The sequence below is a fragment of the Phoca vitulina genome, unplaced genomic scaffold (genome assembly GCF_004348235.1).
Source record: "Phoca vitulina isolate PV1807 unplaced genomic scaffold, GSC_HSeal_1.0 scaffold92, whole genome shotgun sequence".
Taxonomy (NCBI): Eukaryota; Metazoa; Chordata; class Mammalia; order Carnivora; family Phocidae; genus Phoca; species Phoca vitulina.
In genome coordinates, this window is record NW_022589795.1 from 2,577,982 (window position 1) to 2,605,784 (window position 27,803).

The 27,803-nt window shown below is 50.4% G+C and overlaps 1 protein-coding gene across 4 annotated transcripts; it reads left to right on the forward strand.

Annotated features, from left to right (window-relative positions):
* The first annotated feature begins 81 nt into the window (after positions 1-81).
* Positions 82-27,803, forward strand: DBF4B (DBF4 zinc finger B). Of its 4 annotated transcripts, none has more exons than XM_032396636.1 (13): positions 82-139; positions 589-654; positions 7,358-7,512; positions 12,387-12,572; positions 13,184-13,234; positions 13,962-14,049; positions 15,823-15,899; positions 17,589-17,622; positions 19,560-19,605; positions 22,027-22,143; positions 25,436-25,544; positions 25,672-25,796; positions 26,643-27,803. In XM_032396636.1, exons 1-13 carry the CDS (start codon positions 118-120, stop codon positions 27,262-27,264), a joined length of 1,698 nt encoding a protein of 565 aa, XP_032252527.1. In that variant the 5' UTR covers positions 82-117; the 3' UTR covers positions 27,265-27,803. The 4 variants fall into 4 exon arrangements, with proteins under 4 accessions (XP_032252527.1, XP_032252530.1, XP_032252528.1 ...); XM_032396637.1 differs by having other exon boundaries at positions 88-147; XM_032396638.1 differs by lacking the exon at positions 82-139 and adding an exon at positions 237-442.

Sequence of the window (27,803 nt, forward strand, 5' to 3'; positions counted from 1 at the left end):
CGCGGACGTCCGAAATCGCTCGTGCAGCCCGCGAATATAACGCGGAGGCCTTGAGGAAGGAGTACGGAGGCCGAGAAGGAGCCGAGAACTTGAGGAGGGAGCCAGGCAAGGGTACGGATGCCGGGAAGGGGAAGATGGGGTAAGAAGGTAGGCGGGAGGGGTCCTAAGAGTGTGGAGAGGATAAGGGCTGGGGAAGGTGCACAAGAATTGGGGAGCGGATAGGTGCAGAAGCTGAGGCGGGTAGAGGGGCCGGGAAGGGCTCCCAGGAATTGAGGAGGCCGAGGTCTCAAGGGGGTGGAGGGACTGAGCGGACAAGAACGTGGAGGGAGGCACGGGAATTGAAATGTACAAGGGTGGCCAAGAGGCCGTGGAAGTTGAGGGCGCAGAGTCCTAGTGGGGGCGGTGGGACGGAGGGACAAGAACCTTGAAGGAGGCGCAGGAGGTGAGATGGGATGTGGATTGGGATGGAGTTGAGGCTGTACCCGGGAGCCGCGCCGGGGATTGTGCGGGAATTGGGAGGCGGGGGGGAGGGGAGGATAGAAGGTCGAAGGCTAATGAAGGTGGTTCTGCTGTTTTGTCCTTTCTCAGGCGACGGCAGATTCTCTGAGCTGCAGAGTTCTATGGCGGAGAGTAGGCTCCGGGCTCCGGACCTAGGTAGGTAACAGGTCAGAACTAGGGATGCGAGGTCGAAGTTGCTGCTCCTGCACCAGAGTCACTTGGGATGGAAAGGTCGAGAAATGTTAGCGCTATTGGGGTTTTCTAATTACTTAGTGGTTCTGAGTGTGTGTATATGGTGGGATGTCATGAAATCATTTAGGAATTCATGTTAAAGGTCAAATAAGAGCTTTCAGTCTGATATTATGAACAAGATTAGCAGATGGGGAATCAGGATAGAGTACCTTATTAAGCCCACATTCATGGTTATTTTTACCTAAACTCACCGAAATAGGTAAGTATTTCAGCACATGCTCACTTCCCTCAATACTCCCCCTCCCACTTCTTTCTTTTTTTTTTTTTTTTTTTTTAAGATTTTATTCATTTATTTGACAGAGAGATATAGCGAAAGGGAACACAAGCAGGGGGAGTGGGAGTGGGAGAGGGAGAAGCAGGCTTCCCACTGAGCAGGGAGCCTGATGTGGGGCTCGATCCCAGGACACTGGGACCATGACCTGAGCAGAAGGCAGACGCCTAATGACTGAGCCACCCAGGTGCCCCTCTCCCCCTCCCACTGCTTTCAGTATCTTCTAGTTTTAGTTTTGGATTGTTACAGGTAACAGACTTTGGTTGTTGCCTTTGAACCGGTAATGTACTTTACTAAGTTACCTACTCTTCCTTTGCTGGAGAACTTTTCTCCAAGAGTGTTTTCAAAAGGGGGCTTTATGGGATAAACTTTCTGAGGCTTGTATGCCTGAGAATATTTTGATTTCACCGTTGTGTTAAAATTCTTGAGTCAAAGTTCTTTTCCTTCAGCACACTGAAAAATGGTATTTTCTTCCTGCAAAAAGTAGAGCCTGTTGATAACTGATGTTGGTCTGATTCTTGTTCCTTTGTAAGTGACCTGCTTTTTTCATTAGAACATTTTAGATGATTCTCTTTATATTTGTTCTTAAAATTCACTGTAGTATGACTGTGTGAATTTTAGAGGGTTTTTAAATTTATTTATTACAGTTTATGGTTACATAATTTTAAAAGGCCAGGTCTCCCCCACCTCTCTCTCTCACACCTAGAGTTGGAGTTGTTCCTCCTGATTGCCACTCCCTAGGGTGCCACTGTTTACAGTTGTTTTCACTATTTCTTCTAATATTTACCTACTTATTTCTAAATAGCGTGCTCATACTGCTTTTGTTGTTTTCAACTTAAATTATATCTATTGACTTCCCAGCATGGAAAATATTTTTTCTGTCTCCCCACTCACCTGCAGTGCACACACACACACAAACACACACACACACAATTTTCCTCCTCTTCTCTCCTCCCAGTGTATATGAAGTCTGTTTTGGTTGGTTGGTTGGTTTTTTTAAGTAGGCTCTACGCCCAGAGTGGAGCCCAACGTGGGCCCAAACTCATGGCCCTCAGATAGACCTGGGCTGAGATCAACCCACTGAGCCACCCCAGCGCCCCTATACATAGTCATTTTTGATTGGTCATTTATTTATTTGCATTATCATTATTATGGTTATTTACAGATGACCCATATAGTAAAGTAGGAAATATGCTTCATTTTCTATGAATGATCACTAATTCATGTCCAGATTCTACCAGAATTATAAACCTTCCCTCAATACCTTCAAGCTCATCAAAGAATCCATCAGTTTCTTCTTTGTCTGGAAGACATACCTTCTGAAACCATTTGTCTTAGTCTTCCAGTCTGGTCCAGCTATGCCGAGGCTTGTTGCACTGATCTCATCCTAGAATCTCCCTTCATCATTCTATGGATTTCCCTTTGCTTTTTTCCTGTGTAGGATCCCCTATATTCCAAATTCCTATTTTCTTCTCTCTTCATTTACTTCCTCATTTTGGTAGAGCACATCTTCTAATATAGCTTCCTGAGAAAGGGTACATGACAGATAAATTTTTCAAGACCTCCAGGTCTGATAATTCTTTACTTTTTTTTTAGATTTTATTTATTTATTTGAGAGAGGGAGAGAGAACACGAGCGGCTGGTGGGGGGGGGGGCAGGGGCAGAGGGAGAAGAAGAAACAGGCTCCCCACTGACCAGGGAGCCTGATGTGTGGCTCGATCCCAGGACCCTGAGATCAGACCTGAGCTGAAGGCAAACGCTTAGCCCACTGAGCCACCCAGGCGCCCTGACAATTCTTTATTCTACCTTACATTTGAATGATAGTTCAGCTAAAGATCATTTTTCCCCAGAATTTTGAAGACATGTTCCACTTTTTTTATTTTAAGTGTACAAATCGTTTTGTTTTAATTTTTAATCCCAGTATAATTAACATCCAGTGTTATATTAGTTTCAAATGTACAATATAGCGTACAATACAGTGATTCAACCACTTTCCACTTCTTGTAGCTTCCAGTATACTATGGCAAAGTCTGATGCTGTCAATATTTCTACCTTCCTCCTGAACACAATAAGCACCTAGACTGGTCTGCCTCTGAACCACCCCTGCCCCCATCTAGCAACAATATGATTATTGTCTGTCTTTTTTTTTACTTCCAAATTAGTCATTGTTATTGTTGTTTTACACAGTCAGTGATTGTTTAGATTTATACATATTTTTGCCAAATTTTGGCATTTCAGTCCTTCTGGGTCTAGCTTCCTTCATCCCAAAGTACACCTCTGCGAAGTCCTTTAGTAAGAAGTGGTTGGGGATAAATGGGTTTTCTTTGTTTGAAAAATGCCTTCAGTGTTCTTTGTTGAAAAATGGGTGGCTCAGTTGGTTAAGCATTAGATTCTTGACTCTTGGTTTCAGCTGAGGTCATGATCTCATGATTGTGGGATCGAGCCCAGTGTCTGGCTCCATGCTGGGTACGGATCCTGCTTAGGATTCACTCCCTCTCCCTCGATCCCTCCCCTGCCCTCAAAAAAAAAAAAGGAAAGAAAAGAAAAAAAAGAAAGAAAGATGCCTTTATTTTGCCCTTACTGTTGAATAATTGTTCAGTCAGATATAAAATTCTAAGTTGACATTTATTTTAAATACTGGTTTTAGTGAAATAAAGCATTTAATAATTTAAGGAATTATTTTGTAGTCTATATCTGATCATTCTATTTGAAGTTCCTGGGCATCTAATTTTGCTGTCTCTTATTTCTGCTGATTCTGACCCACAGTGGTTTGTTTCCTTCATGTGTTTTATAATGTTGGAGGGTGAGTTAATGTTTGATGATGCTTTATCTGAGGAAATTCTTGGAACCCTGAGCTAAGCTGTCAACCTCTAGAATTGCTTTGCGTTTGGTTATTTGAAGTATGCCAAAGATGTTATGAGCTGGAATTATTTTTTACTTTAATTTCTCTGATGGTGGTGGTAATGGGTTCTTAGACCACATAAGTAACGTGAATTTGAATTCCAAATTCTTGGGAGGCCTATGGTTATGAGTTCTCAAGAGAAGACTTTTGTCATGCAGAGCCCAGGCTAATATAGACAGTATTCCCCTTTTGTCTCCTTTAGTGGGTAGATTATTTTCTGATTTACCTTTTCTCCTAGATTCATGCAGGATTTCTCAATTCTAACTCCCCCCTTTAGGCAGGTATAAAACCTTATCTCCTGGGCCCATCTGACTCATCAATCCCAAACCCTTCTCTTTTAAGCCCACAAACTCCCTCAGGGCAGTCAGCATTAGCTTTCACCCCTGTGATTTTCAGTTTTCTCATCATTCGGGACATTTGTGGAGTCCTCTTATTTATTTATTTTGTGAACTTAGCAGTTAGATGGGTTTTGTGTTTATATTTTAGCTAGTATTTTTAGATATTTTGTATTAGGAAGGCTTTTAAATTACTGGTCTCCAATATGGCCTGAAATGAAACCAAAATCCTTTCTCCTTAATATCCTGAAATTTCTTGACAATGTGCCCTGATGTGGGACTTTTTTCATTCATGGAGCTGGCACTTGGTGGAGACTTTCAGTCTGAAAACTCATTTTCTTTCGTTCTGGAAGTTGTTAGCATTATTTCTGTGAGATTCATCCCCTCCATTTTCTTTCTTTTCTATTTCTGGAACTTTGTATTGTTTAGATATTGGATCTTATGGACTGATTCTTTGGTTTTCCTGTCTTTCTCTCCCACTTTCCACCTATTTGTCTTTTGTTCTCTTCTCTGGAGGATTTCTTCAACTTAACTTCCAATCATTATATGAAATTTATTTCTGTAAGATTTCTCAGTTCCTAAAAGGTTTTTCTTCTTTGTGGTTTCCTTTTTTATAGTTGCCTATGTGTTTATGGAAGGCAGTGCATTCCTTTATCTCTCTGAGATATTTGTGGTATTTCTTTTTTCTCTTTTCTTCTGCTTTCCTGTATTGTCTCTGTTTCCTCTAAGGTCTTTTTTCCGTTTGTTTGGTAGTCAGATTTCTTGTTAAAAGCTTTCATTTTTCTTCTTCTTCTTTTTTTAAGATTTTATTTATTTATTTGACAGAGAGAGGGAACACAAGCAGGGGGAATGGGAGAGGGAGAAGCAGGCTTCCCGCTGAGCAGAGAGCCCGATGCAGGGCTCTATCCCAGGACCCTGGGATCATGACCCAGGCTGAAGGCAGACGCTTAACCGACTAAGCCACCCAGGCGCCCCATCTTCTTCTTTTTTAGAAGCTTTCTTTAAATATCTGATGATCTTTGATTACCCATTTTTATTTAAAAGCAAGGCAATAAAGGGGCGCCTGGGTGGCTCAGTCATTAAGCGTCTGCCTTCGGCTCAGGTCATGATCCCAGGGTCCTGGGATCCAGTCCCACATCGGGGGTCCCTGCTCAGCAGGGTGTCTGCTTCTCCCTCTGCCCCTCCCCTGCCCATGCTCTCTCTCTCTCTCTCTCTCTGTCAAATAAATAATAAATAAAATCTTTAAAAAAAATAAAAAAATAAAATTCAGCAATTTTACTCTCTTGGTATTGACTGTTCTGGGTCCATTTTTTTCAAGTATGTGACAAACTCTTTGAATTTGTTAGTTTCAAATATATTTTTTTATTTCAGGGAAGTTTTCTTCAATTATACTTTTTAGTATTCTGGGGATTTTTTGTTTTATTTTTTTGTGTTTAAGAACTCTTATCATCTGTATGTTAGACTTCTTTGCCTGTCTTCAGTGTTTGTCACATTCTCTCGAATCCTTTTTTATCTCTTCAGGTTTTAACATTTTATTGTGAAAGTTTTCAACCCTGCAACAAAATCAAAAGAATTCAACACCAAGCACATAGATACACCATTTAGTTTTATCATTGATGTTTTAATATACTTATTTTATCGTGATCGATTTTTATCCATTTTATTTATTTATTTATTTTAAGATTTTATTTATTTATTTGACAGAGAGAGACACAGCGAGAGAGGGAACACAAGCAGGGGGAATGGGAGAGGGAGAAGCAGGCTTCCCGCCGAGCAGGGAGCCCGATGTGGGGCTCGATCCCAGGACCCTGGGATCATGACCTGAGCCAAAGGCAGACGCTTAATGACTGAGCCACCCAGGTGCCCCTATCTATTTTATTTTTGATACATTTCAAGTAATTTATAGACAGTAGTACCTTTCCCTCTAAATAGTTCAGCATGCATTTCATTGACCAGAATTCCGTATTTGTTTATAGTTTTTTCCTTTTAATGTAAAATTTATATACAATGAAATGCACAATTCTCAAGATTATATTCGCTGAGGGTTTGAGGGGTTTCTTTTTAGCTTTACTGAGATATAATTTACATACTATAAAATTCATTTGTTTTAAGTGTATGCTTTCGGTGATTTTTTGTGAATTTACAGAGTTATGCAGCTAACACACCAGTCTAATTTTAGAATATTTTCATCACCCCGAAAAGAACCTCATGTCCATTTTCAGTCACTCCTTATTCCTCCCACCCTCAGCCTTTAAGTGATCACTGATCTAATTTCTGCCTCTCTCTATTTTCCTTTTCTGGACATTTCATATAAATGCAGTCATAGGGGCGCCTGGGTCGCCCAGTCATTAAGCAACTGCCTTTGGCTCAGGTCATGGTCCCGGGGTCCTGGGATCGAGTCCTACATCGGGCTCCCTGCTCCGCGGGAGGCCTGCTGCTCCCTCTCCCACTCCCCCTGCTTGTGTTCCCTCTCTCACTGTGTCTCTCTCTGTCAAATAAATAAATAACATCTTTTAAAAAAAGAAAAGAAAAGAAAAGAAATGCAGTCATATGTGGTCTTTTGTATCTGGCTTTTCTAATTGAGCATGTGTTTGAGGTTCAGCATCCTAGTTGTGGCCAGTGTCAGTGGCTCAATTTTTTTTATTGCCCAATAAAATTACATTGAATGGATACACCACATTTCCACTTACCATTTTATTTACATGTGAATTATTTCCTATTGGCTAAATGAACCATGTTGCTATGAACCTTCTTGTATAAGTTTTTATCTGGACATACGCTTTCATTTCTTCAGGGTACATGCCTAGGAGTGGAATTGCAGGGTCATGTGTTAACTTAATGTTTAGCATTTTGAGAAACTGCCGAACTGTTTTCGCAAGTGGCTGCGCCATTTTACATTCCCACCATCCATGTACGAGGGTTCTGGTTTCTCCACATCTGAGCTTCACGAGGGCGGGAACACTAGTCTCAGATTCATCTTTACGTGCCCGGGGCCTACCTGGGGCACACCATGCCGAGGCTGTCGATGAGCATCGCTTGGCTCGCGGGACTCTCTTAGCCCATGCTTCTCACTTTGTTCCTTTTCTCCTTCTTTTCTAGGGACTCAGCTGGGAGTTTCCAGTTGTCTGGAAAAATGCCGGAAGAGCTCACCAGACGCTGGGAAGCAGCCCTTCTCTGGAAAGTCCTTTTATCTGGATCTGCCTGCCGGCAAAAGTCTCCAGTTTTTGACGGGGGCCATCCAGCAGCTGGGTGGGGTATGTAACCTGCATCTGACCCGTGATGTCATGTGCCTTTGTGGGTTATAGGGCAGGAGCTGGAGAGGGATTCTGTCTGTGACTTCCAGGTATTTTCAGTGGGACGGCTACATTTACCAAAGCCACCCTTTTTTTAAAATAAAGTTAGGGATGCCTGGGTGGCTCAGTTGGTTGAGCATCTGCCTTTGGCTCGGGTCATGATATCAGGGTCCTGGGATCGAGCCCCCCATCGGGCTCCCTGCTCAGCGGCGAGTCCGCTTCTCCCTCTCCCTCTGTGATCTCTCTTGCTCTCACTCTCTCTCAAATAAATAAATAAAAATTTAAAAGTAAAATAAAGTTAAATTTTTTTCCCAGTTAGAAAAAATATTATCTGTTCATTGTAGAAATTTTGCAGAACATGGAACTGCTCCAAGTGAAAACCATCATTTTGATGTATTTTCTTCTGGACTCTTTTCTCTCTCTCTTTCTTTCACAGCTTTACTGAAATGTAATTCATATACCATACAGTTCACCCATTTAAAGTGTACAACTCAGTGGTTTTTAGTGAGAGGTACCTGGGTGGCTCAGTCGGTTAAGCAGCTGCCTTCAGCTTGGTCATGATCTCGGGGTCCTGAGATCCAGCCCCACATCAGGCTCCCACTCAGCAGGGAGTCTGCTTGTCCCTATCCTTCTCCCTCTGTGCTCTCTCTCTTTCTCTCTCAAATAAATAAAATGGGTTTTTTTAGTGGCTTTTAGTGTATTCACAGAGATATGTAAGCTATGTGAATACACAGTCAATTTTAGAACATTTTCATCACCCCAAAAAAGAAGCCCTACCCATTGTCCGTCACTCCCAATTTTTCCTCAACACCCCCAACCTGGGTAAACATTCATCTACTTCTGTCTCTATTCTTTTTCCCTTTTTAAAATTTTATTTTTATTTTTTTATTTTTTATTTTTTTAGAGTGGGGTGGGAGAGAGGGTGAGGGAGAGAGAGAATCTTAAGCAGACTCCATGCCCAGCGCAGAGCCCCACACCGGGCTCTATCTCCCAACCCTGAGATCATGACCTGAGCTGAAATCAAGAGTCAGACGCTGAACCAACAGAGCTATCCAGGTGCCCCATTCCTTTATTTTTTATGCTCATTTTCTGTGTAGCTATGATCATGAATACATGTTTGATTAGCAGCTTTTTGCCCACAACCTTAAAGCATTAGCACTGTCCTATCTTTTTTGTCCCTCATTTACATTATTTATAATGAGAATATAATATTTTTGAGTGGATTATTAGTTTACTGAATTGTTACCCTATGGACATTGAGATTATTTCTAAATTTTAGCTCTTTTAAATAACACTGGTAAAAAAAACTTTGGGTAAAAAGCATTTGCCGTGTTTGAGTCCTTTAAAATATTTTTAAGGCATGTGTGTCATGTAGTACTCTTAGTAAGCAGTGTTTAGAAAATAGGATGATGGTGCTTGGCCCCAAAGAGGCGGGCAGCTGGGGAAATGACTTGAATAAGCTTGGAATGCAGAGGATTGTCAAAGGAACAGAAGCTCAGGGATATGGAAACTTAGCAGTGGAGAATGTACCAAATGACGATTATACACCCAAACTGGCCCCAGATTACCTTTTGAACTTTTAGTCTGTTCTATCATTTAGCCTTTACTGTGTAAAAAACCACCCTAGAACTGGAGCATAAAACAAGTTATTGAGGCGCCTGGGTGGCTTAGTTGGTTGAGCATCCAACTCTCTCTCTCTCTTTTTTTAAGATTCATTTATTTTAGAGAGAAAGAGAGCACGTGCATGAGCATGAGCCAGGAGAGGGGCAGAAGGAGAGGGAGAGAAGCTGACTCCCAGCTGAGTGGGGAACCCAACACGGGGCTCGATCTCACAACTGAGATCGTGACCTGAGCCTAAATCAAGAGTTGGACACATAAACGACTGAGCCACCCAGGCGCCCTGAACATCCAACTCTTGATTTCGGCTCAGATCATGATTTCAGGGTCGTGAGGTCAAGCCTTGTGTTGTGCTCCATGCTGGGCATGGAGCCTGCTTAAGATTCTCTCTCTCTCCCTCTGCCCCTGCCCTCCCACCACCTGCTTGCGTGAAAGCGCTCTCTCTCTCTCTCTCTCAAATAAATAAATAAAATCTTAAACAAAACAAAACAAAACTGGTTTCCTTAATAGCCATGGACACGGTAGAAAAAATTTTTATTTCTCACGACACTGTGGATTGGCTGGGCGGTTTCTCTGCTGGTGTCGTTGGGACTCACTCCTGCAGCTGCATTTGGGTGGAGGGTCAGCTGGGCTTGGAAGGACCAAAGCTGGCCTCGCTTACACATCTGATAGTTGGTGCTGGCTGCCTCTATATGGCTTCTCATGTGTCGTTTGAGAAGCTTCTTACGTATGTTGTGGGAATGTATAATATCATATGTAGATACGGGAAGCTGAACCAGCCTGTTTACATGGCGATCTCATGTAGCTTTCCGAGGTGAAAGGAGAAGCTACAAGGCCTCTTGAGGCTTAGGCTCTACAGCATCTTTCCCTACATTGTATTGTTCAAAAGGAGTCCGATTCAAGGCGATGAAAAAGTGGGCTCTGCCTCCTGATGGGAGTAGGTATCCTGGGGTGGGAGTGCTGTGCAGCCGTGAAACCATCGACCGCGTTTATACAGGAAAATCCTTGCCCTCCTCCCACCCTCTAACGTCTGTTTTTGCCATGTTACAGAAGGTAGATACACTCACTCGAGCCATACCTTTAAAGGTTCTTTTTAATTGTGGTAAAATGTATATAGCATAGAATGGGCCATTTTAATCATTGGCAAGTGTACGGTTCTCAGCATGAATTACATGCACGTGCCTGGGCGACCTTCACCACCATTTCCCCAATTTTTATCACCCCACACAGACCCTCTGTAACCAGTAAGCAAGAACTTCCCACTTCCCTTTTCTGCAGCCCCTGCCACTCACAGCTACATTCTGTCTCTCTGAACTTGCCTATTCAAGAGACCTCCTATCAGTGGAATCTCGAATAATCGTCCTTTTGTGTCTGGCTTATCTCAGCATCATCTTTCCCAGGCTCATCCGTGTTGTAGCCTGTGTCCAGAACTTCATGTCCTGGCTGAACAATATTTCACTGAATGTATATATCACATTTTGCTCACCCATTCACCTGTCGGTCGCCTGGGTTATTTCCGCTTTTTGGCTGTTATAAATAATGCTGCACTGAACATGGGTGTACAAGCATCTGGTCAAGTCCCTGTTTCCCAGTTCCTTGGGGGTGCATACCTAGAAGCAGAATTGCCAGGTGGTGTGGTAGATCCTGTGTAGCTTTTTGAGGAACCTAAACATTTGTTGTTGTTGTTGTTGTTGTTGTGTTCTTAAGTTCAGTGCCAAGTTTCCCATCCAGTCACCCTTTCGAGGGGGCCATCGTCCAGCCTTATTTTTAGTGGTGCGCTGGAGCTGGAGCGAACTGTTAGCATCTCCTTCTAGTTCCACATTCAGTACGTCATGTCGGCAGCTTGAAATCAGCCACGGTGGGAGTGTTTACCCCCCAGAAATCGGCACATGCTACAAAGCAGGGCTTTTTCCCTACCGAGTGGGTCATGAAGCATCCACCACCTCACCCCTGCTTATGTCCCTCTTTTCTACTCCCCCCACACACGACTTAAATATCCTTGTGTCTCAGGCACCACATTGGGCCCTTGGGATACAAGGATGAGTCAGACCCTCTCAGTGCCTGTGAGGAGCTTACAGATAGGATGAGCAGATACCTGTGCAGCTGAGTAGTGGCCAGACCCTTTCTTGTTTCATATTTTTGCTCCTTTTGGAGTGTGGTCAAGATCACAGGTGCAGTGTCTGAATGTCCCAGTGTGTCTTCACAGGAAAGCCATGGCCTAACTAAGCTACTCTTTCTAATTTTTAAAAAAATTTTAATTTTTAAAAATTTTTTAAAATTTTTTTAAAAGATTTTATTTATTTGACAGAGAGAGACACAGCGAGAGAGGGAACACAAGCAGGGGGAGTGGGCGAGGGGGAGTGAGAGAGGGGGGAGTGGGAGAAGGGGAGTGGGAGAGGGAGAAGCAGGCTTCCCGCTGAGCAAGGAGCCCGATGTGGGGCTCGATGCCAGAACCCTGGGATCATGACCTGAGCCGAAGGCAGATGTTTAACGACTGAGCCATCCAGGCACCCTCTTTTTAATTTTTTTCAAAGATTTTATTTATGTATGTGAGAGATCAGGAGCAGGGAGGGGAGGGGTAGAGAGAGAAGCAGACTCCCTGCTGAGCAAGGAGCCCGATGCGGGACTTGATCCCAGGACCCTGGGATCATGACCTGAGCCAAAGGCAGACACTTAACCGACTGAGCCACCCAGGTGCCCTCTTTTTATTTTATTTTATTTTATTTATTTAAGGGAGAGAGTGAACAAGGGAGAGAGGGTACAAGCAGGCGGAGCAGGAGAGGTAGAAGCAGGCTCCCTGCTGAGCAGGGAGCCCGACGTGAAATTCAATCCTAGGACCCTGGGATCATGACCTGAGCTTAACCGACTGAGCCAGCCAGGCGCCCCTAACTAAGCTACCCCTAATCCTGTCGGGCGCCGTCAGGGAGCTCTTGCTCTGTGCAGACTCAAACTGGTCAAATAACAAAGCCTGTGGCCTTCTGATGCTGGGTCAGGAGCAGCAGTTCTGGAGACAAAAACCTGTATAATATATATATATAAACCCTATTATGTTTCAGGATGATGTCTTCTTAGGGGCTCGGTACAGAACTGCATTTGGTCTATTTAAAGACATTGATTCTGAAACTTCTAGCAGCCAAGATTTCCTTCCCCAACCTCTCAAAATTGATGATTCTACATCTGCATTTTGGTTTTCAGCCACCTCTGTGATCTGGTTTCAGGTAATTGAGGGTTTTCTGAGCAAAGAAGTAAGTTACATCGTGTCCAGCCGCAGGGAGGCGAAAGCAGAGAGCAGTGGGACAAGCCCCAGAGGCTGCCCCAGCCCCAGCGAGGTCAGAGGACAGACACTGTCCATGGCCCATCCGAAGGGCGGCCACACCAGGCCTTCACAGAAGCCTGCAGACTCGGTAAGAACCTCATTGGGTAGGAAAGGTGTGTTCTCTGAACAAAGGAAGGAAGCCTCGGTGAGCCCTTGTGGGCAGTCTCCGGCTTTAGTTTCATCTGGTTTAATTTAATCTCTCATTTGAATTCAGGGACTGCAACTATTTTATCATAGCTCTGGATCTAAAAACCTCAGCAACTCGTTATCCCCATGCTATCCCTTCTGTGATACGTTTCGCTTTTTATGGGACTTCCGTGTCAGAGGTTCAAAAACAATAGGAAGGTCCTCTGTAAACCAGGGAGGACTTGTTGAAATTGGCCCAGGCTTCTCTGCTGGGGGTGCGGAGACTCTTAGAGAGAGGTCTTAGAACACTGGCGACACTTCGACCTTGGGTAAATGCAGAACGCCCTTCTCCACCCGGGTCCAAGCTGCAGCTACCTGTGGGCGACCCGGAATTGTGTGTGGCTTTACCTTTCCTCCAAAAAGTTCTCTAGGCTCTCACTCTGCTGCTCCTCAGCTGTCACTGCTCTCAGCTTTCCGAGAGACAGGACTCCAAGACCTCACCGGCGCCTGTGTGGAACTTCTGTGCACAGGGGGGCCGCAGAGCACACCTCAGGGTTCTTCTCTTCCTGGCAGGTGCCCAGGAGCAGAGGCAAGGAGCTCCTGCAGAAGGCCATCAGAAACCAGGTGAGCCGAGCGAGGGAGGCGGGCGCCTCTGGCACGTAACCTTTCTCCTGAGGGTCTTCTGCAGTTCTGCCACAAAATGCACAACTGTGACCTGGATCGTCCTTATTTCCTTCTTACGAATGAGGAAGTAGAGCTCAGAGGAGTGAAGCAATTTGTCCAGAGTTCCCCCAGGGCGACAGTGGTAGAGCCTGGGTTTGACTTCCCAATCCTTCCATCTCCAGAGCTAGCAAGAGCACCTCGGAGGGATGCTAGGGGACGTGTCTGCGCTGCACATAAGCCAGACTTCGCACATCTTTTATAAGTAGCTGTTTACCCCTTTTGCGAGATCCAGAGCCATTAAAGTTAGGTAGCGGGAGGAGGAGTTAGGGTGATCTTGTGAGAGAAGCGGGCAAAGTGACACGGAGAAGCGGGTAAAGTGACACGGAGAAGCGGCTGCGGCCGGGGGGAAGGTGGTGTTGCTGCCCTGCGGCGGCGGGGCAGGGACAGCCTGAGGCGGGCACGGCTCCCTGCTTGAGGACGGCGACTGTCGCTGCTGTGTGCTGAGCGCGTGGCTCACAGAGGCCCTCCTGACGACGGCTCTCTGAGAAGCGTCTGTTGCTTCCAGGTCACAAGTGGCTGAAGCAGCAGTCTGCCCCTCCGGCGAGAACAGGGGTAGACTTGGGGTGACCCGGAGTCCGTCAGGCTTTGGGGGGTCTCTCGCTCCTGCCTGACTGCGTCATTTTTCCAGGAGAGCGGCAGCAGGGGAGGTGGCGGGAGAAGCAGCAGTCTCCTGACGAGTGCCCGCGCCTGGGGAGTGAGGATCCTGCACGTGGACGGTACCGTTTCTGCCCAGGGCTTCTGTGGGGGGGACTTGGCGACTGACTGGGAGCATCCGCTCTTCGAGGGACGTCAGCCAGTGTAAGCTAGCTGAAAACCAAATGCGCTCACTCTCTGTGTTGACCCACAAAGGTGGGGGGCGTGGACCAGCAGTGGTGACAGCAGAGCGCGGGTGCTGGGAGATGCTGCTTTGTTTGCCTGCACTCCAGCTCTCCAGCTGGTGTCGTGATCCTGTTTCACAAATACGGAAATCCACCCAGGTGCCCCAAATCTTTTTTCTTTTTCTTTTTCTTCTTCTTATTATTTAAAGGTTTTATTTATTTGAGAGAGAGTAAGAGAGAGCATGAGCGGGGGAGAGAGGCAGATGGAGAGGGAGAGGCAGACTTCCCCACTGGGCAGGGAGCCTGATGTGGGGCTCGATCCCAGGACCCTGGGATCATGACCTGAGCCGAAGGCAGACGCCTAACTGACTGAGCCACCCAGGCACTCCTAAAATAAAATCTTCATTTTATTTTTATTTTTTAAAGATTTTATTTATTTATTTGACAGAGAGAGACACAGCGAAGGAGGGAACACAAGCAGGGGTAGTAGAAGAGGGAGAAGCAGGCTTCCCGCAGAGCAGGGAGCCTGATGTGGGGCTCGATCCCAGGACCCTAGGATCATGACCTGAGCCGAAGGCAGACGCTTAACGACTGAGCCACCCAGGCACCCCCTAAAATAAAATCTTTAAAAAAAGTAAATAAAAATAGGGGCGCCTGGGTGGCTCAGTCGGTTAGGCGTCTGCCTTCGGCTCAGGTCATGATCTCAGGGTCCTGGGATCGAGCCCCTTGTCCGGCTCCCTGCTCAACAGAGAGCCTGCTTCTCCCTCTCCCTCTGCCGTTCCCCCTTCTCATGCTCTCTCTCTCTCTCTCAAATAAATAAAATCTTTAAAAAATAAAATAAAATAAAAAATAATAAAAGATTTTATTTTAAGAAATCTCTGCACCCAGTGTGGGGCTTGAACTTACAACTCCAAGATCAAGAGTCGCATGCTCCACTGACCAAGCCAGCCAGGTGCCCCAAAAATAAAATCTTAAAAAAAATTTTTTTTTCATGTTCTTTCTTTTATGTAGGGTTGTCTCACACTGTAACCACCTATTTGCAGGTTGTCATAAATTTACATTAGAAGAGCTGTCCTGAATTGGCGGCAGTGACTGGCCCTCATACCCAGCTCCACTCTGAGTCTAGGGTTTTCTCCTAATTACATTGTAGGGGGCTGATCCAAATCCAGCCTGAGATCTGCGAGGGCATTTGAGAACTGCGCTCAGGAAGGTCCTGGCCTGGGATGTGGGAGGCTCTGTTGTCACTGGAAAATCAGCCATTTCTGATGTGGTCTAATTTCCTGCCTTCCTGTGTATTAGGGAAGCTCCTGCTGGGCCTTGCATCTAAGGCTGCGTCTGAGTAAATCACATGGCTGGTGTCCCTCGGGAGCAGCTCTTCAGTGGTACCATAAAGCCCTTGAGAGCCGTAAGGCAGCTCCTGTTTGAGAGTTGTACTCAGTGCCACAAAATAGCGTGAAGCCAGCTTACGTACTTCTCCAAGGATAGAGGACCCAGCCCTTCCTTATTATCAGCAGGTGCAGAGGTGACACATAGCCAGAAGGTGGCAGGCAAGGCTGGTGTGATCCAGTGGGCCAGGTCCGTGAGAAGTTGAGCCCCCAGCCCCAGGAAGGGGCCGTGCTGGGGAGAGGAGGAGTGGGAGCCTTTGGCCACAGCCCTCTGTTTCCTCCACAGAAATGCTGATGCACGTGCAGCAGCTGTCTCTTGATACTCTGTGTGTGAGGAAACAAGGGCCAAAGAAGCAGCCAGAGGTAGGTCGTCCTGCTGAACTGAAGGGAAATGGACAGTCTGCAGTGGTGAAGTCTGTGACAGCTTCGGTAAATCCCCGACCCAGGCGAGCCAGGTCTTCTTGGCCATCCTGGAGAAAGTACGAGGAGCGCAGCCTCTCCGTCGTCAGCGCGGCCCTTGTGTCCACAGCCTCTCACTGCCCTGTCCTCTCCTCCTGTGCTACCTGCAAATCTCCCATGGTCCACTGAGGCATGCACCGTGGCCTGGGCCGTGGACTGCCTGTGGGTAGTCCTGGCCTAGATAAAACAGCAGTGTGCACGGCCTGCTGGCCAGGCTGCCGTTCTGGGGCCAGCTCTTGGCCCAGGAATGAGCCTGCAGATTGCACCGGTGGGGGCAGGGGATGTTGCGGTTTAAAAGAGCTGTCACCTTCCAAGTTCTTACTTGGCTTTTCTTTCCTTTGCTGGAGTTAGAACTGTGTGTACCATACATCAAGAGAGCCCAGGCTGATTTTTCAAGGCACGGTATCCACCCAGCCTGAATCTAAGGAAGGATTAAGCCTTCCAGGTCCACTGAGGGCCTGGCACCCAGGAGCAGGACCAACCACGGGAGCGAACCACTCTACCACATGGAGCCCCCTGCCTCAGCGCCCCCTTGCTCCGCACCCTCTGGTCTGGGAGTCTTGGGGTTCTGCCGCTGCTGTTAACTAGATTTGCATTATTCACCATTCAAAAGGCTGTACAATGAAAGTCTCTCTCCCCTGCAACTTCTTCTCTTCCCCAGCAACCAAGCTCCCTCCCTGAGATAAGCAGTATGAACAGTTTCTCAGGTATCCTCCCAGGGTCCATGCATATATGAGCAGATGGGTCAGAAGTTCCTCCCTTTTACGCAAATGCACGGTATTTTTACTTTGCTTTGTTCACTTAATAATCTATTTTGTAGGTACTTAGGGGTCTTCCAGAGTGAGTTCTGGGTGCAGTCTGCTGATATGCAAGGAGATAGGGAAAGCTTCTTTGGGTCATGTTGGCCCTGGAGGTGTGGCCTGGAGGAGAATCCAGAACCTCTGTGGGCCCAGGGGTACACATAGTCATGGACCCACTGGATCTCTGCCACCTCCCTCCCCGAACTCTACCTGGTTTCTTATTTTTTTCCATTTAGTTTGTAATACTAGCTTTGTTTGACCTTGACCTAAACATTGGTTTTGACCAACGGGGTCCAAATACACAACACAGGGCACAGGAAAGCGAGAGGCGTGCTCTTCACGCTTGTCCTGCAAGCTGACCTGGAACGGCAGCAGTGCCTAGAAAATGCAAGGTGTCTGGGCACCTGCTGCGCGTCGGGTCTATTACCTCCTCCCTTTGCATTTGTCTGTACGTCGTGGCCACGTCGGCGAGGCGGGTGGGTGCCGCTCACAGCCCGGGCGGCACAGCGCCAGCCTGCACCCAGGCCCGGGGGCCCTGGAGCTCTTGCTCTTCGCTGTGCCCTGCGTTCCCTCCACAAAGTCAGCTGCCGCTGAGATGCGCACACAGGGCTCGCCACCCATCGCGTCCCTGGGGAGGCAGAGGGAGCCGTTGTGTCAGGTCTGCCCTTGCTCAGGGCCCAGCCGACCGCAGGAAGCGAAGTGGGGCAGACTCACAGCGACTCGCCTCCCCAGGCCCGCTTCCTCGACCCTCTAGCTTCCTCGAATCCTTAACCTATTTTCCCTTTCCATTTAGGGAACGTGTCCAGCAGAGTCAAGAACGCGGAAAGGTCAGTGTCGTAGCTCTGCTCATCTAATTGCAGTCCCTCCCTCCTAAACGCTTCCCCACGGCTCCCTCTGTGGCAGCATCTGCTCGCTTTTCTTCGGCAGGAAGTGGGTCCAGGTTGTGTGGCCCTGTTGTGTTTGCAGGGCCTGAGCTTTGGAGACGAGAGGGCGGGAGGAGGGTATCGCTGAGCAAGCCCAGAGCTGCCCGGCCGGAGCTTTTCCTTCGTGCCAAGAGCTCATGCGGCCGCTGCCACTTCCTGGGCACTGAGTGAAGTTTGCCTTCCTTTTCCTCTGATTCAGGAGCAGTTTGGGGTGGGCAGTGTGACAGCTGCCTACCACTCTCCCAAATGCCAGACTCCCTGAAATTGACAAACCGGCAGATTGACAGCCCGGCTCCCGGCCCCTCTTGGACCGCAAGAGAGTTTCTCCCCCTGGATGTTTCTCCCAAAGATGCTCTTTAAGTGGCATTTATTCGTGCACAAGCAGGAGCTAAGAAAAGTCACTTGGCACCTCTCGTGTTCAAAATTCAAGGAAATCTGTGGGGGAATTGATTTTAATCACTGTCTCAGTTAATTAGAAAGGCAAGAAATCGCCCCCAAAAAGTAATTAATGGGGGCTGATGCCTTGCGAGGAGCGAGGCTGCTTTTTGCTTGGGCGCTGGCGGAGCCGTGAGCGGGTCTGAGGGGGGAGGCGCCAGCCTCGGGGGGCGGGGTGGTTGGGGGGGGGGTGTCCAGGGGCTGCTGGGGCCGCCCGGGGCTCCCAGCCTGCCTTGGCTGCCCTTCTTTTTTTTTTTTCAAAGCATCCAGTATTTGTGTTTTTATTTCCTGTTACCTTAAAAGTTCAGAGTATACTGCCAAGAAAACTAGCCTCGGTTAGAAAACCACATTTTTTCCTCCTCTACCCTGGGAGTCAATCAACAGGGAAGCAGAAGATGGCTGGCATCAAGCACAGAAAAATGGTTATACCACCTATTACCGCCTCCTAAAGATGCCTTCTGGAGACAGGGCACGTCCTTTATGGAAGCTTCCTGATCACTAAATAGAGTTTATGCTCCCCTTTTTTTTTTTTAATTTTTATTGTTATGTTAATCACCATACCTTACTTACATTAGTTTTTGATGTAGTGTTCCGTGATTCATTGTTTGTGCATAACACCCAGTGCTCCATGCAGAACGTGCCCTCTTTAATACCCATCACCAGGCTAACCCATCCTCCCACCCCCCTCCCCTTTGGCTGCCCTTCTGACAGGCCTTCTGTGGGAAGTAGAAATGGTTCTTAATACCTAAGAGATTTTGTAAACTGTGTGAATAACTAGCTCATAGAGGATGAATTTCTTGATTAACTGAGCAAGTTCGTCTTCCCAGCAGCCCTTTGCCCTGTTATCCAGGATCCAGATTTCACCTTTGGTATTTTTTTTTTAACTGCCCTCCTGCTATGATCCGTAAACACTCTTCAGCTCTCTTCCTCCCTGCTTTCCCGCAAAAAGCCCAGGATTCTCCTGGAGTGTTCCTCCTGGGAGTGTTCTCAGGCCCCTCGGGATTCTGAGACAGCAGGAGGGAAGGTCAGGGAAGGACCGAAGGCATTTAGCGGAAACGAGCTGGGGCTGAGTTCTGCCCTGTGGGCAGGTTTCTAACCCTTGGCTGACGGCCTCCAGAACCCACACATGGCAGGGTCCTGTCCCTCCTGTGGGGTGGATGGCACCCTGCGGCCTCTCCCCAGTAGGGGACCTCCCTCTCTCACCCTGGGTAGAGGCCAGAGGAGATGGGGGTGGGTAGCTGACCTCAGCCGAACGGAAAGGCGCACTTCGGGGTGGCGTGGGCTCTGGTTCCGCGTGGCTCTTAGACCTTAGCAGGGCCTCGCCCCTCTGAGCGTTTCCTGTGCGTGTGGTGCGGGCCCTGCACCGGGGCCGACAGATGGCTCATGTGTGCGCGTTTCCTTTCCAGTGGCCAGGCTGAAGGCACCGTTCCTCAAAATCGAAGATGAGAGCAGGTGAGTGGTGGGGGGCCCCCTCTCTCTCCCCTCAGCCCCACCAGGCCTGCACGGAGGACAGGCACTCAGGGGCCCCAAGCTGATGTGGGGGTCATGGAGCCCCTCAGCCCTCCACCTTCGTCTTCCCCAGAAGCCGCTCTCTCCCCCTGTCACGGAGAAGTCTCCCACAGACCAGGAGGAGCCTCTGAAGGTGACATTGCACAGTTGGCCCTCCTCTTGGTCGTGAGTCAGAGGTTAGTGACCCTGTGTGTGCATTACCTCCTTTTAATGCTCTGCTTTTAGGAGCGCCCGTGTCCCACCCAGGCTCATTGCTCCTCCTTTGCCCCTGGGCACACACTGACCCTCACTACCGAATCCATGCTGGCCCTGGACGGCGCTAGTAACCGTCATCTTGGCTGAAGCCAGGGTGCTCGGGCTGGTGTTGGCGAGTCCCTTGTCAAACCATCTTGTACTGGAAGCCTTTCTTTTTCTTCTTTTTTTTTTTTTAGTGTTTTATTTATTTATTCATGAAAGTCAGAGAGAGAGAGAGAGGCAGAGGGAGAAGCAGGCTCCCCGCCTAGCAGGGAGCCCGATGCGGGACTTGATCCCAGGACCCTGGGATCATGACCTGAGCCGAAGGCAGACGCTTAACCATCTGAGCCACCCAGGCGCCCCTACTGGAAGCCTTTCTGTTTGGCTGTGCAAAACCCTTTTCTGACACATGTTATCTTGTGAGGGCCTGGGAAAGACTGGCATGAGGAGAGCCCATCCTTTTCCTAGTGGGGAAACTGAGGTCAGAGAAATTAAGGGACTTGTATACAGCCATGTTGCCCATGAAGCTCAGCCCAAGGCCAGAATCCAGGTGTCCTGCCTGTCCTGCCTGGTGTCCTCCCCACTCTGCCCTGTCTGTTCCCCAGTAGGGCCCCTTCTTTCTAGAGCAGGAGGGGCACATGGGTGATAACCTATGAGCTGTTAGTCACCTTGGTTATCACTGACTCTTCAATAAGTACTAGTTCAAAAACTGTGAATCGGTAGTGACCTCAAAATTAAAAGTTGGTTTTGGGTTTGGGCTTTGTTTTGTTTTGTTTTTAAAGAAGCAGCCCATGTGAACCCAGCAGAGACTCCTGGGACCAGAGCTTTCTGGGTCCTTTAGCCTCAGGCAGGGCAGCTGAAAGGCCCAATGCCGGAAGCCTGGCGTGCCTGCCTGTCCTCCAGGTGGACCTAGGTTTCCTTCTTGGTGCCTGAACACAGGAGAGACTTGGCTTTGGTGGCCCAGAAATGAGTGGAGGGGACGCAGGGAGATAATGAGGTACTCTGTTCTCCAGTTCCAGTGGGATGAGGGGGTGCACGTCCTGCACCCCAGCCCCTTCACTACCAGTTAAACACAGTGGTCATGGCTCATACACATGCCAGTGCCCCAGTGTCCCACTGCACGTGGCTGGCACACGTCACTGATGGGGGGCCGTACACGCGTTGGGGCACCCCTAGCAGCGTAGGCAGGAGTGGAGACGAGCTTTCTTATGCTTCTGTTTACGAGCTCTCTTGAAGCCCCATAACCTTACCAACCTCAACTCTGCAGCCTTCTGGGCAGAAGCAGACCATTGAAAAGGAAGAAAGTGGGGTACCGGGGCTGTGAAGGGCACCTCCCTCCCCTTAAGGGCCCAAGGAGACGCATGTATTAATCCACCCCGAGGCCACAGGGCTCTCACCGTGCCCCCCCCCCCCCCCCCCGAGGCCCGTGGCCCTCACTCCCCGCCAAACCCGGCGTGCCCCCCAGCTACCGCATCAGGCTTTGCTCGGGGTCCCCAGGTCACCATCCCTGGCTCTGGAAGTCTCCTGAATATGAGCAACTTGAGGCAAGCCACCAGAACCATTCAGTACAGGTCTGACTACCCAGAACCTTCACTGTGCTTCTCTCTTCCATTCAGAATACCTCCCCTCGGGTGGTACCGAGGAGCAGCCCAGAGCAAAGACGTTCCTCTTCGCGGAATAGGAAAGTCACTGTTCTCGTCTAAACATTCCTCCATTTAGGTCTGCCAGGCTAGAGTCCTCAGAGGTGGTCAGGGTCAGGAAGCAAAGTGGAAAGATGGATCAGGAGTCGGGAGATTTGGCTTGTTGCCTGGTCTCGACCACTTACCAGTCGTGAGCCCTTGGGCAAGTCACAGAACATTTTGGGCTTCATTTCCTCTTCTGTCAAATGGGCTAATACCACATGTTCCGCTTTGCTCAGACGAGGCAGGGAGGGTAAATGGGCTTGATGAGTAGCCAGGGGGAGCGTATCAGTCTCACAAGGAAGGCTGGGGAAGGTTTGGTTTTAGAACCGAAGAGTTGTGTGGGGGAGAGGCCACTTTATCAGGACTGGGATTCTGGGGTTTGGGCGGGCCCCCCTTCCCCTCTCCCTGCTCCCCACGGTATTCAAAATGGAAGTTCTCTGTGTTTCAGGAAGTTTCGTCCCTTCCACCATCAATTTAAGTCCTTTCCTGAAGTTTCTTTTCTGGGACCCAAAGATGCAAGTCCCTTTGAGGCCGCGATGACCCCGGGCAGCTCGCATCATACCAGGTGGGTGTTGCTGGTCTGAGTACCAAGGGCCAGCAGCAGGCAGGGCCCTTCCCCCAGGGAGCCTGCTGGTCCCATTTGGGAATGGCCATGTGTTCGCTCCTGAGGCAAAGTCTGTTCTGGGAACTTCGCCCAGAGAAGAGAGATACTAGGAGTCTTCATCCGTTTTACTTGGTGTTCTCCATCCCTACTAAGGAATTTGACTTGTGTCCAGAGGGCAATAGGCTGGTTTCTGAAACTCAGATCTACACTCCATCTTCATCACAGGGCCCTCGGCTCCCATTAAAAATGCAGGTTCTCAGACTCCACACCTACAGAACCACAGTCTCTGATGATGGAACCCCCAAAACTGCATTCTTGTGAGTGGCTCCCCAGGTGACCTTTATGCACGTCAGAGTTGGAGGCCTCTGGGGCTAAACATCAGGAATAACTTAGGGGGCAGGGAATCCAGGGACCTGCCACGTTGTGTGGCCCAGAGTAGCTTGTAGGCATGTGGGCTTGTAGGGTTGTTCCTCCTTTCTGTGGGTGAGAATTTGAACCTTCCCCGAGTGGAGTGCAGAAGGGATGTGGTTCGGGAGACGGACAGATGCCTTCTTGGACCTTCTTCTAACCTCTGCGTCACAGGGTTAGTCCACAGACCATGAGACCAGGACAGGCAGACTCCCAGCATGAGAGCCTGTGGGTCCCCCCAGTGGACAGAGACCATGAGCAAGCCGAAGTGACAGCCCGGTGCCCTGCATCCCTTTCCAGGAGGTGCCAGGGGTACCAGTAGGCGGTGCCAGGCCTGGGATGGCTGCTGCTTACAGAGGAGCAGAGGTGGTGAGGGAGAGATGATGAAGCGTTGGTGTCTGCATGGGAGGAATATAGGGAAAGAGTGGCCCAGGGTTGGGGGGCAAGATTGGTTGGGGGGGCATGGAGAAAATCTGTGAGAGTAAATGTTTAATTTTTTTCATTTAAAAATTATTATATTTTGATTCCAAATTAAGAGAGTTACAGAGGGGGTTTTTTGGTTTTTTGGTTTTTTTAGATTTTTATTTATTTATTTGTCAGCACAAGCAGGGGGAGCGGCAGGCAGAGGGAGAAGCAGGCTCCCCGTCGAGCAAGGAGCCCAATGCGGGACTCGATCGCAGCGCCCTGGGATCATGACCTGAGCCAAAGGCAGACACTTGACCCACTGAGCCACTCAGGTGTCCCAAGAGTTACAGAGGGTTTAAAGTGAAAAGTCTGGAGGTACCTGGGTGGCTCAGATGGTTAAGCATCTGCCTTTGGCTCAGGTCATGATCTCTGGGTCCTGGGATCAAGCCCCGCATCGGGCTCCTGGCTCAGCAGGGAGTCTGCTTCTCCCTCTCCCTCTGCTGCTTCCCCTGCTCATGCTCTCTCTCTCTCTGTCTCTGTCTTAAATGAATAAATCAAATCTTTTTTAAAAAAATAAAGTGAAAGTCTATATTCCACACCTACCCACCAATCTCCAGATTGTGGGTCTGTCCAGAGATAGTTTGTGTGTGGACAGATGTACATCATGTATCCTTCACTCCTCTTCTGTAAAGAGTAGGATAACATTGGCTGAGCTGGATCTAGCCTTTTCCACTTAATGTATTCTAGATTAATTTCCTGTTAGTCCCTAGAAAGCATCCTCATTCCCTTTTATGGATTCAGGGTCTTCCATCATATGGTGGGTTTTTTTTGTTGTTGTTTTGTTTTTAAGATTTTATTTATTTGACAAAGAGAGACACAGTGAGAGAGGAAACACAGGCAGGGGGAGTGGGAGAGGGAGAAGCAGGCTTCCTGCAGAGCAAGGAGCCCGATGTGGGGCTCGATCCCAGGACCCTGGGATCATGACCTGAGCCGAAGGCAGACGCTTAACGACTGAGCCACCCAGGCACCCCCATCATATGGTCTTACTGTATTTTCTTTAACTAGTCTCTTCTTGATGGGTACTTAGATTGTTTCCAGGCTTTTGCTGTTATAAATAATGCTGCAGTGAATAGTCTCACTCAGTAAATTTGTGGAATAAATTCCTAAAAGTGGAGGTGCTGGGTCAAAGGGTTCCTGCATTTATAATGTTGATAAACATGGTCAAATTGCTTCTCGTGGGGGCGATGCCCGTGTGCACTCATGCACCCTGGCCCGCGCCCGGCTGCCCCCCCCCAACCTGGGCTGTCCCGCGTACCGACCTCTGCCAGCCTGCTAGGTTAAAAACTGTCTCTTGGTGTGATTTGCATTGTCATTTTTTCTCATTATGAATGAGGTTAAGTACATTCGTATGTTTGATCATTTGAATTTCTTTCTGTGTGAACCTTCTTTATGTCTATCGTCCATTTTTCTTTTCGGTCACTGTTTGCTTTTCTTTTTTTTTTTTTTTTTAAGATTTTATTTATTTATTTGACAGAGAGAGACACAGCGAGAGAGGGAACACAAGCAGGGGGAGTGGGAGAGGGAGAAGCAGGCTTCCCGCAGAGCAGGGAGCTCAATGTGGGGCTCGATCCCAGGACCCTGGGATTATGACCTGAGCCGAAGGCAGACGCTTAACGACCGAGCCACCCAGGCGCCCCACTGTTTGCTTTTCTTATTGATTTGTGGAACCCTCCACATATTCGGGAATGAGCCCTCTGTTTGTGTTATTAGTTATAAATACCCCCCACCCCCGTCTGTGATTTGTCTGTTGTTTACATTTTCTGCCATGCATACATTCTTTTAGATTGCATGTAGTTGAATTTATCAGCTTTTTTCTGTTTTCTGGATTTTGCATCATGCTCAGAAAAGTCCTGAAAGGGGACTATTTTGGACTTTGTTGAGTTTGCTCAGCCAGCCAAGCAGCCACTAAAAATACGGGCCTGAAATTAAGATGAGAAGTCAGGTTCGAGGAGACTGGCGAGTCCTTGGTGAAGGTGGCAGCTGTGCAGGGGGCAAGCCGGCGAGAGGGAGGAGACCGCCTGAGCCTGGGGAAGGCGACGGTCGGGAGGGGAGGGCGGGAGCAGCAGAGGCCCCTCGCTGCCACCGAGGCCTTGCCCCTTTCCTCGTGCAGGGCAGAGGGACGTGGGTTTGGGTGTGAGCTCGAGCTGCACCTGTCCTGGGAGGCGTTCCTGCTGGCACCAGCCCCCGGCCTCACCTGTGCTTTGCCCTGTGGGGGCAGGGACGGGACGGGGTGCCCGCCGGGAGCTCTCACCTTCCTTGTTGCCTCTCCTGCCCCCCAAGTGGGGGCAGGCCTGTGCGTGCCTGCCCAGCTGTCTTGGTCCGCCCCCCTGAGGGCCCCGTCCTGATCGCTTCCCCCACCCCTACCCCGCGCTTTCCCCAGAGAACCCAAGGACCGCGAGCCGAGCCTGCGATCGGCCGCCCGCACCCTGCCCAGGAGGAGGAAGGGCTTCTGTGAGTGCTGCCAGGAGGACTTTGAGGAGCTCCACGCGGTGAGCCCTCCCTGCCGAGCAGCTTCTCCCGGGCTGCTCTGACGGCACCCTTGCCCCCCGGCCTCCACCCCGCTCGCATCCCCCCCTGCTCTTGTCTAATGCCCTGTGCCCCTCTCACCCCGGGCAGCATCTCCAGAGCACCCGGCACCGGGGCTTCGCCCTAGAAGCCCACCCGTACGCAGAAGTCGATCGGGTCATTGCCCAGCTCGGCCACAGCTTTGCCGACGCCCCCTCCCGGGCCGGCCTCCCCAGGTGAGCGCCCCGCCCATCCTCGCTCTCCTGCTGCCCCCCGCTCTAGGTGGGAAGGGGCCCTCAGGCTGGTGACAGCGGGGACCAGACTGTGGCGCTTTTCTCTTTCCCACCAGCTTCTGTCCTGGTTCTCTCGGGGTTTGGTGGGGGTTGGGAGCCCTCCATTTGTGGCTCCAGCTGACGGGGACTGGGCCCCCACCAGCACGCGGCTGCTTCCATGGTTTGTGGGGGTGGGGAGCACAGTTGAGCAGTTGCTGCTCCTGGCATGGCCCTGGTGGTGTGCCTGTGTGGCCTTCTGGAAGTAGAGAGGGGGCTTCCTGGGTCCCTCTCAGACAGGTAAAGAGCAAGATCTCTCTGCCTTTCTAGAAGTTACCCCCAGAGAGGACTGCAGGGGGTGCTCTGGAATCCCAGGTTCCTCTGAGCCCAGCTTCCCCTGCTGCCCACCACGGAGCTGTGGCTTCCCCTCTCGAGCCCAGTCCTCAGCTCCCTGGGCTCAGCTTGGAGAGCCAGGCTTGGTGCTGCATTCTCCGGCCGCCAAAGGGCACAGCCTCCGCTGCAAAGTTATTAAATGGAACAGCCTCTAACCTGTTCCTCCGGCCAGCCCTGACCACAGGCCACAGAGCCGAGAGGGGCGCAGCCAGCCCTGGCCGCCGCTGCAGGGGCAGCCCGAGAACAGGCCTTCCGCCGAGCCCCAGACTGGGCCGCTCGCCTCAGCACAGCAAACCCGCGAGGGTAGCGCCGTGCGGGCCGCACCCCCGCCCGCCCCCAGCCCCGGCCCGGGCAGACCCCAACTTGCCGCCTGCTCTGGAGTTGAGCCCTGAGGCCCACTGGCGGTGTCTGTCCCCACAGGCAGCCGGGCTCCCCGTCTTCAGATGGTGACCCTCTGTGGCCTGAGACTCTGCCTCCCGGCCAGCCCTCCCGGCCCCGGGCCGCGTGTCCCGGGATGAGACAGGAAGACGAGCTCCCGGCCCCGGGCGCCCCAGAGCGAGCCGGCTCGGAGGGCAGCGTGAAGCCACCCGCCGAACCCGTGGGGGCTGGCCAGGTGCCGGGACCAGTAGCAAGCTGCCGGGAGCTGGGGGGCTCAACGGATGTCATTGCAGACCCCTCAGGGACGCCAGGGTCCGAGAGCCCTGTACACCAGTGCCTCCCACCACGCTCTGGTTCTGCGGAATTCTCCGGCCTGGACGTGGCCCCTGTTGGCCACAAGCGGAAGGTTCAGCTCCCTGGGGGCAATCCGGAGAAGAGGTCAGGGGTCTCCCAGCCACAGGCCTCCTTCGTCGTCCCGAGAGCCAGCAGCCCCTGTGGCACCAGGACAACCGGCGGCAGGCCTCTCCTCTGCCTTCCCCTTCCGGGCTGCGAGCACAGGCCCTTGGCCTCCCTCCTCCCCGTCCCAGAGCCCCTCCCCTGGCAGCCCACAGAGAGGCCAGCAGAGCCCCCTTGGCCTGGGGGAAGATGGCCCCCCGGGATCTGAGGAGTCTGAGCGTGCAGCGCCCCCATCCCCAGCCCTGTCCGCGGCCGGCTGGCTCCAGGCCAGCTGTCAGCCCACCTGCACTCAGCGGCGGACATGCAGGACCCCGGGGGACCTGCGAGGGCCAGTCCGCCAGCGGAGGAGCCGGCTGCTCCCAGTGGTCCTGCCCCCCCCACCACCTCCCGGTCTCCCAGCACCCGCAGAGGACTGCTCCCCGGAGTTCCCTGGGGCCGCAGCAGCCCCCAGCCTGAGGGCCAGAGACGCAGATCCTAGTGCTACCTCTGCTGAGCGCTGCGCACCGCCCGGGGAGGGTGGCCGGGGAGGGGAGCGCCTCAGGCCTCCCTGCCAGAGCCGGAAGAGCCCGGGGCCTGGCCTTTGAAGTCCAGGTGAACAGCCGTGGTCTCGGCCGCACTCTGTGGGGTCGACAGAGCCGGTCCACCCACTCGCCGGGTCTTGGGGGGCTGCCAGGAGAGTCTGGGCTGGGGGCTGCTCTCTGCCCCTACCTCCAGCCGTGTCCCGACTGGGCGGCCGGCTACGGTGCG